General features: G+C 55.0%; 1 protein-coding gene across 1 annotated transcript; it reads left to right on the top strand.

Moving 5' to 3' along the window:
• Positions 1-4: 4 nt before the first annotated feature.
• Positions 5-8,549, top strand: LOC113961902 (myoferlin-like; the record flags this gene model as incomplete). The annotated part of the gene is given in 19 exon segments (XM_027672609.1): positions 5-21; positions 133-209; positions 290-366; positions 494-607; positions 1,133-1,280; positions 2,020-2,144; positions 2,250-2,341; positions 3,018-3,219; positions 3,978-4,130; positions 4,617-4,730; positions 4,819-4,982; positions 5,672-5,771; positions 6,021-6,110; positions 6,113-6,208; positions 6,861-6,972; positions 7,053-7,130; positions 7,200-7,381; positions 8,288-8,446; positions 8,535-8,549. Coding segments are annotated over 19 exon segments (2,115 nt in total), but the record flags the coding sequence as incomplete, so codon positions are not given.
• Between the last annotated feature and the right edge of the window lie 6 nt (positions 8,550-8,555).

The following is an 8,555-nucleotide window of genomic DNA, read 5'->3' as shown; positions in this document are numbered from 1 at the left end:
CCAGCTGGACCTTCTCCAGGGGTGAGTGGGGGACACCTCGGGATTGGGGGACACCTCCTCGGATTTGGGAAACACCCCTGTATTTGGGTGACCCCCCCATGTTTGGGGGACCCCTCATACTCCCCTCCACAGGTCGTGCCGGACCAAAGTCCTGGGCACTGCCACCATCCACCTGTCCCAGATCTACCAAGACCCTGAGGAACTCCAGGGTGAGTAGGGCCCACTGTTGGGGGGTCCCCAGCACCCAGACCCCCCCGGTACCCCTGACACCCCTTTTTTTTGATCTCAGGGGGGACCCCCGGCTTCCTGCCCTGCTTTGGACCCGCCTTCCTGCCCCTGTATGGCCCCCGGCCCGACTGTGCGCGGGTACAGAGTGAGGGGGTGACAGGGTGGGCATGGGGGGGTGACAGGATAGGCACAAGGGGATGGCAGGATGGGCACAGTGGCCGTTTTGGGGAGGGACACCCACCCAAACCTCCCCTTTGTTACCCAGGACTTGGGGGTGGATTATCGGGGTCGGGTGCTCCTGGAGATCTGCACCCATGAGGGGACCCTGGACGGGCGGCAGAGGGACATTGTGGCACCCGTGGATGTGGAACGGGCACAGGTGGGACATGGGGACAGGGGGACATGGGGGATATGGGACATGGGGACATATACACATATTTGTTTATTTTTATTAATACATATATTCAGCATATAACATATAAATGTATATTATATAATATGGTTTAATTATTCATATATAAAATATATACTATATATACACTAAAGTATATATAATTGACACATACTATATGATACTTAATATACAATATAGAATTAATATGCCATTAATATATATTAATAATATATTAATATAATTAACATGTGATTAATGTATACTTTAATATTTCTTTCCCCCAGGCTTTGTTCATTGAAGGCCATCAGGGTTAATTTAGCAAAACTCAAAGTCCCACTAATTTCCTCAACCTGTGATCCCAGAAAAGCCAAACTTTGCTGAATGCCACCCAAAAGTGCTTTAAGCCCAACCCCTGGCTTGTGGTTAATATAGTGCTGATGAGTAATTCAAACAATTAATTCAAACCATTAATTAACCTCCCATTTGAGTGGTTTTGGGGTTATTTTGCAGCAGCAGCTCTTGCCCCAGTGCCAGTGGGGGCTCTGTGGGGTGTTTTACTCGGCCACGATGGTCCCAGAGGGTCCTGATCCGCTGGGATTTGAGCTCGGGATTGGACACGACTCCTCAGCCACCCCCCTGAGCCCCCCCGTGTTTGATGGTGAGTGGGGGGGGTACCTCGGGAGGGGGTGGAGACACAAACCAGGATGTATTGTATAAACACAGAAAATATAATGTAAATATAAAATATTATATAAATATAGAGAATATTATACAAATATCTAAAATATTATATCACAATAATAAAATAATAGTACAAAAATAGTGTTTGATCCCTATATCAGGCTTAGTTTTGTTCCATGTAGTGCTTAGTACAAACACCAGAGATTAAAGTGGCTTTGTGTTAATTTTCTATATCTGTGATTAATAATCTTGTGCAAATTAGTCCTTCATTAATTACCTAAATCGGTGATTAATTAATATGGGCTGGGAGATGTCTCAGTTTGAGGAATAAAGGTTGAGTGTCAGAGCAGAGAGATCAGAGAAGGGGCACCGTGACCTGAGGGTGTATTTGAGATGCTCTCAAGGAGAGAAGGTTCATCAAAAGATCCAGAACCATCAAAGGGAAATTTGGGGAATGGGATGTTTGCAAACGACCACCAAAGCCTCTCAAAAGACTGCTACTCAGGTCTGAATAACTCCATGGAGATAACTGGCAGAGTATTCATTAAATGTGATAATATGTAACACAATGTGATGAATATGGATCAGTCCATGACTGTCCTGTGCTCTGGTGGGTTCTGGAGGTACATTTGGGTGCACCCAACAAAGGAATATTGGTTTTCCAACCCCCAAAAAAACCTCTTGGAGAGTTCAATTCCTGTTTTTTGGTGGCGCAGGGAACCTGTACCACCACCTGCCCTGGCACGGGGACAAGCCTGTGGTGGCTGTCACCTCGTTCTGGGAGGACAATTGTCACCGCTGGGACACCCTGAACCTCCTGCGCACCCTGTGCCGGCGCCTGGTGAGACCCTCGGGTTGGGCAGGACTAGGGTGGGGTGGGCAGGACTAGGGTGGGGTGGGACCCCCCCCCCCACCCCAGCTGGAATGGTTTAGGATGTGATTTCAGGAGAGGAACACCGCGGAGCTGCGGCGCTGCCGAGGGGACACCGTGAGGGACACGAGGGTGAAGCTGCTCTGGGAGCTGGAGCAGGACTGCATGTGAGGGAGGGTCCTGGGTGTCCCATGCCTCCCAAATAGGGGCTGGGGGAGCAGGACTGCATGTGAGAAGCAGGGGGTTGGGGATCCTGAGGGTTCCAAATCCCCCAAATTGGGGTTTGGGGAGCAGGACTGCATGTGAGAGGGGGGCTGGGGGTTCTGGGAGTCCCCCCCCACCCCCCAAAATGGAATGGGGAGTTTGGAGGATATATGGGGTCCCTGGGCTTGTCAGTCAGAGTTCGGGAGAGTGGAATGGGGTATTTGGGGGGGGGGGAATGGGATTTTTGAGCTTCTCAGTCAAGGTTTGGAGGAGTGGAATGGGGAATTTGGGACATTTTTGAGGATGGTGGGACATTTGGGGTGAACATAGGATGAGGAGGAAATGGGATATTTGAAGGTGGAATGGGGCATTTGGGGGAAACAATGAGGAATTGGAGCAAATGAGAATTTGAGAAGATAACGGGACATTGGGGGTGAAGATGGGAGAATTGAGGAGACAATTGGGTATTTGGAGGGGGAAATGGGACATTTGTGGGGGCAGCAGGGCATTGCTGGGTGAAACTGAACTTCGTGGGGGAAACGGCATTTGGAGGGACACAAAGCATTTTTAGGGAAACCAAGTGGGAAAAAAACTGGGTGTTTTGGGTGCAAACTGGAAGTTTTGGGGGTGTTTTTGCAGGCAGGCACTGGCCCAGCTGGAGGCACAACCCACGCCCCTCACGGCTCTGGACGAGCAGCTCAGGAATTCCCGTCGGCTTCTCCTTCGACATTTGTGGAATGTGGCCAAGGAGGCTTCAGTAAAGGCTGGGAAATACGACTGGGACACACTGGTGGCAGGGGCTGAGAGGTGGCTCAGACGGGTGTCTGCCCTGGCAGTGGAGGTGGGGAATTTTGGGGCATGATCGTCTCTGAACAAGTTATATTTCTTTAAAAAGCAAATTAAATATAATTAATAGGAAATTTAAATTATAATTTAAGTACAAATATAAATGATAATGAAATTAAAATTCAAGTGTAAGAATAAATTAAAATTTAAATATAAATTTAATGGAAATGTAAATTTAAAGAAATATAAATTTCTTTAAAATTTCTTTCCATGCAGCCGGGGGGGGGAAGATGTTGGAAAATTCTTTTAACTTTAGCACAATAATGTTTGATCCCTAAATCAGTGATTAACAGTCTTGTGCCAGCTATTGCTGCCTTAATTACCTGTATCAGTGATTAATCAGTATGGACTGGGAGATGTCTTAGTTTTGGGAACAAGGGTTGTGTGTCAGAACAGAGAGATTGGAGAAGGGGCACCATGTATTTGAGATGCTCTCAAGGAGAGAGGATTCATCAGTAGATTCAGAACCATCAAAGGGAAATTTGGGGAATAGGGTGTTCCCAAATGACCACTAAAGCCCCTCAAAAGACAGATCCCAATAACTCCGCAGAGATAACTAGCAGAGTATTCAGGAATGCAATGAATATGTAACACAACGTGATGAATATGGATCTGTCCACGATTGTCGCCTGCTCTGGTGGGTGCTGGGGATGCATTTGGGTGCACCCAATAAAGGAATGTCAGCTTTCCAAACCAACAAACCTCTTGGAGAGTTTAATTCCTGGCTTTTGGTCTCTCCTTGTGTCCCTGCAGCCCCAGGCCGGTGTCCCCAACTTGGTGTTGTGGCTGCTGCGGGGGCAGCGCCGGGTGGGCTGTGCCCATGTCCCTGTCACCGATGTCACCTTCTCACCAATCGGCCCTGACGCCTGCGGGCGGCTCTGTGGGAGGATGCAGACCATCTTCCTGGTGGGAAGCTCCCTGTGTTCCCTCTATACCCCCTCCACATCCCCTCTGTGCCCCTGAATGTCCCCTCATGTCCCCTCTGTCACTGCTTGATGTCCCTTCCATGTGCCCCTCCCTGATCCCAAGCATGTCCCTCCCATATTCCCTCCCTGTCACCTCACTGCTTTGTGTCCCCTTCATATTCCCTCAACATCCCCCTCCATGTCCCCTCTATCATTGCTCTGTGTCCTCTCCACATCCCTCCCCATGTCCCCTCTATATTCCCTCTGCATCCCCCCCAACATCCCCTCCAAATTCCCACCACACCCCTTCCATGTCCCTTGGTGCCCGTTCTGCGTCCCCCCGTGCCCTCTATCTATCTTCTCCGTTACTGCTCCATGTCCCCTCCACTCCCCCCTCGTGTCTTCCCCAAATTCCCACCACATCCTCCCCATGTCCCCTCCCTCTCCCCTCTTCATTTCCACCCCTCACTCACATTTTGGGGTTCAGGGCTCCGGGACGGTCCGTGCCCAGGTCCGTGTCCGGCTGTGGCTGTGCCGGGTGTGCGACAGTGGGGCCCTGCCCCCGCTCCTCGAGGGGTCCCTGCACTTCCACACCGAGACCGTGAGTGTGACACCACCCTGGGACCACCCAAACCCTCTGAGGGAACCCCCAAACCCTTCCCAACCCTGCTGTATTTTTGTCCCCCCAGTACGAAAACCAGACGAGGCTTCTGGGGAAATGGGGGCCCTGGAAGCTGTTGGGGCGTCCCCCCTTCTCCGATGGCACGGGCAGGGAGGGGCTCCCTCCGGGAAAGATCCAGCCCCCCAAGGGATGGCGCTGGGAGGGGCCCTGGAACGTGGAGCTGCAGCAGAGGTGGATGAGGGGGTTTTGAGGGGATAGGAGGGGGTTTGAGGGAGGATGTTGGAGCGGATACAGGGGGATTTAAGGGGGTTTGGGGGTTACAGGTGGGTTTGAGGGGAATACAGGAGGGTTTGAGGGGGGTTTGGGAGGGTTTGGCTGGGATACGAGGGTGTTTTGAGAGGATATGGGGGGATTTGAGGGGGTTTGGGGGGATAGGAGAGGGTTTAGGGGAGTTTGGGGAGGATATGAGGGAATTTAAGGGGGTTATGGGGGTTACAGGTGGGTTTGATGGGGATACAGGGGGTTTTGAGAGGGGGTTGAGGAGGGTTTGTGTGGGATACGAAAGGGCTTGGGGAGGATACGGGGGGATTTGAGGGGGATTTGAGGGGGATACAAGGGGGCTTGAGGGGGGTTTGGGTGGATATGACGGAGGATTTGAGGGGTTTTAGGTGGGTTAGAGGTGTGTTTGAGAGGGGTACAGGGGGTTTGGGGAGGATATGGAGGGATTTGAGGGGATTTTGGGGGGTTACAGGTGGGGTTGGGGGGGTTTGGGGGGATACAGGAAGATTTGTGGAGGATATTGGGAGTCTGAAGGGGGTTTGGGGGGGATACAGGAGGGTTTGAGGGGAATACAAGGGGAAAGCCACCCACCTGCCACTACGGGGACCTGGGTGATACCAGCGCTGTCCCCTTGTCCCCAGGGAGATGGTGGACACAGGCAGTGCCTTGTGTGAGATGCTGCAGGAGCTGAATGAGAACCAGATCCAGAGGAGCCGCTCCAACAGGGCCACCTCGGATCCCGTGAGTGGGGAGGGGGGAGCAGGATGGGGGGATGGCAAGATGAGGGGTCAGGGAGGGGGGTGTCGGGGATGAGGATGATGGGGATGGGGGTAACAGGGGTGGGGGGGAATGGAGGTGGCAGATTGGGGGTGATGGGCATAGGGGGAGGGAATGGGGATGGCAAAATGCGCTGATAGGGATGGTGGTGTCACCATGTCATGGTGTCCCCCTGTTACTGTCCCATGTCCCTGCTGTTCTATTCTCCCCCAGGACCCTGGAGCAGTGTCAGAGGATGAGCCCTGGCAGTCTGAGTGTTTCTGGCCCTGCCCCTTCCGTCCCAAACCCTTGGGGGGTGTCCGGGGGGGGGGGCCCTGTGCCGGCGACGCCGCTGGCACCGTGGCTTGGTGCTCGCCCAGCCCACGGCCGTGGCACCCCTGTTCCTGCTGCAGGGAGTCCCGGTAGGAGAGAGGGTGGGGAGGGGTCTGGGTGGAAGCAGGGAATGGCAAGGGAGGGGTGGAAAATGGGGGAAAGAAGGGATAGATGAGGGATGAGGCACAAACGGAGGGATGAATGGCGGGATGGGAGGATGGGGAGCAGAAGAATGGTTGAAGGATAGAGCATGGAGGGAGGGATGGGGAAGGGAGGGAAGGATGGTGGCAGAGGGATGGATAAGGGATAGGGCACGGATGGAGGGATGGGAGGAGGGATGGAAGGATGGGGGGCAAAGGGATAGCTGAGAGATGGGGAGATGGAGGGAGGGAGGGAAGGATGGATAAGGGATGGGAAATGGACGGAGGGATGGCAGGAGGGATGGAGGGTTGGATGGAGAGATGTGGAGAGTGATGGAGGAGGGAGGGAAGAGGGAGGGAGAAAGGGAAGAACGGGGCAGCGGGACGAATGAGGGATAGGGCATGGATAGAGGGATGAGAGAGGGATGGAAGGATGGGGAGGACAGGAATGGAAGTGATGTGGAGATGGGCCATGATAGGGCTGTAGAACACAAGATAGCAGATGCAGGACCAGAGGACAGCAGGACCAGAGGACAACAGGGCCAGAGGGGCTCCCACCCCACACCCCATATGCCTCACCCCCCATCCCCTCCTGCCGCAGGACACGGAGGACATGCCCAAGGAGGACAATCCAGCTGTGGCACCGCTGGAACCCTGGGGATCGTGGCCCCTCCTGGAGCAGCCCCTGCCCTTAATTTTCTGCACCTTCCCCTGTGAGCCTGGAGGGAGCAGGGGGGTGTGTGTCTGGGTCCAGTCTGGGGGTCCCGGCCCCCCTGACACTCCTGTCCCGCAGGTCCCAGCCTCTTCCAGCTCCGCTGTTACCTCTTCCGGGCCCTGGATCTGACCCCTGGCATCTCCAAGACCTCTATAGGTGGGACCCCCACCCCGTCCCCCCCCTCCAGTGGCCCCACGGGGTACTGACAGTGTCACTGTCACCCAGATGCCGCCGCCCACGTGTCGATCATGGATCAGAGCCAACGCTCCCAGGTCGTGCGGGGTGTCCTGGACCCACTCTGGGAACAGACGCTGCTGCTCCACCCAGTGCTGCTGTTCGGGAACCCCCAAGGGGTTCGGGAGGACCCCCCAGCCGTAGTGGTGGAGGTGTTTGACCAGGCTGGGAAGGTACGGAACACAAGGGGGGAGGGAGGAAGGAATGAGAGAGAGGTGGAAGGATGGGGGGGTCAGGGATGTAAGGAATTGGGGATGGGGGGAGCAATGTGGAGAGAGAGGGAGGGAGGGAGGGAAGGACAGGGCAGAGGGATGGATAAGGGATGGTACATGGACGGAGGGATGGCAGGAGGAATGGAAGGATGCAGGGGGTCAGGGATGGAAGAATTGGGGGTAGACTGAGCAATGTGGGGGGAGGAGGGAGAGAGGAAGAGAGGAGGGAGAGAGGGAAGAAGGGAAGGATGGGGGCAGATGGATGGATGAGGGATGGGACATGGATGGAAGGATAGTGGGAAGGATGGAAGGATGGGGGGTTAGTGGTGGAAGGATTTGGGGATGGAGGGAGCGATGTAGAGAGGAAGGGAGTAGGGAGGGAGGCATGAAAGGATGGGGCCAGAGGGATGGATGAGGAATGGGAAATAGATGGAGGGATGGGAGGAGGTAGGGAAGGTTGGGGGGGGTCAGGGATGGAAGGATTTGGGAATGGGGGGAACGAGAGTGATGTGGAGAGGGAAGGGGGGAGGGAAGGAAGGAAGGATGGGATCAGAGGGATGGATTGAGGGATGAGGCATGGATGGAGGGATGAGGGAGAGATGGAAGGACGGGGGCAAGGGATGATGAGGGATGGGGGACAGAGAGATGAGGGAAGGGAGGGAGGAGTGAGGGAGGTAGGGAGGGATGGATATAGAGAGATGGATGAGGGGTGGACACACAGATGGAGGGATGGCAGGAGGAATGTAAGGACGAGGGGTCACCCACAGGTGGGCGGAGTAATGGGAGGACCAAGGGGGTCAGGGATGGAAGGATGAGAGGGGCACCCATGGATGGGGGCAGCACCCTCACCCAATCCCTGCCTCAAAGGGCGCCGGTGTTTTTCTGGGGAGGTGTGTGTGCACCCCCAAGGTTTGGCTGGATCTGGGACACCGGGAGCCCCCCCGGCTCCAGCCTCACCCCCTGCGTGGGCCGTGGGGCCCAGCCGGGGACCTGGTGGCTGCCTTCGAGCTGCTGCTCGAGCCCGAGGTGAGCAGGGGGCACCGGGGGCACTGGGAGGGGGGCACAGAGGCACCCAAGGGTAGGGTCCCATCATCATTGACCCCTCTCCCCGCAGGACGGGACCCTGGCAGCGCTC

This window comes from Neopelma chrysocephalum, unplaced genomic scaffold (assembly GCF_003984885.1).
Source record: "Neopelma chrysocephalum unplaced genomic scaffold, ASM398488v2 Primary Assembly neopelma1_97447, whole genome shotgun sequence".
Taxonomy (NCBI): domain Eukaryota; kingdom Metazoa; phylum Chordata; class Aves; order Passeriformes; family Pipridae; genus Neopelma; species Neopelma chrysocephalum.
The sequence above is the reverse complement of the archived record's forward strand: the minus strand, read 5'-3'. Positions and strand labels throughout refer to the sequence as shown.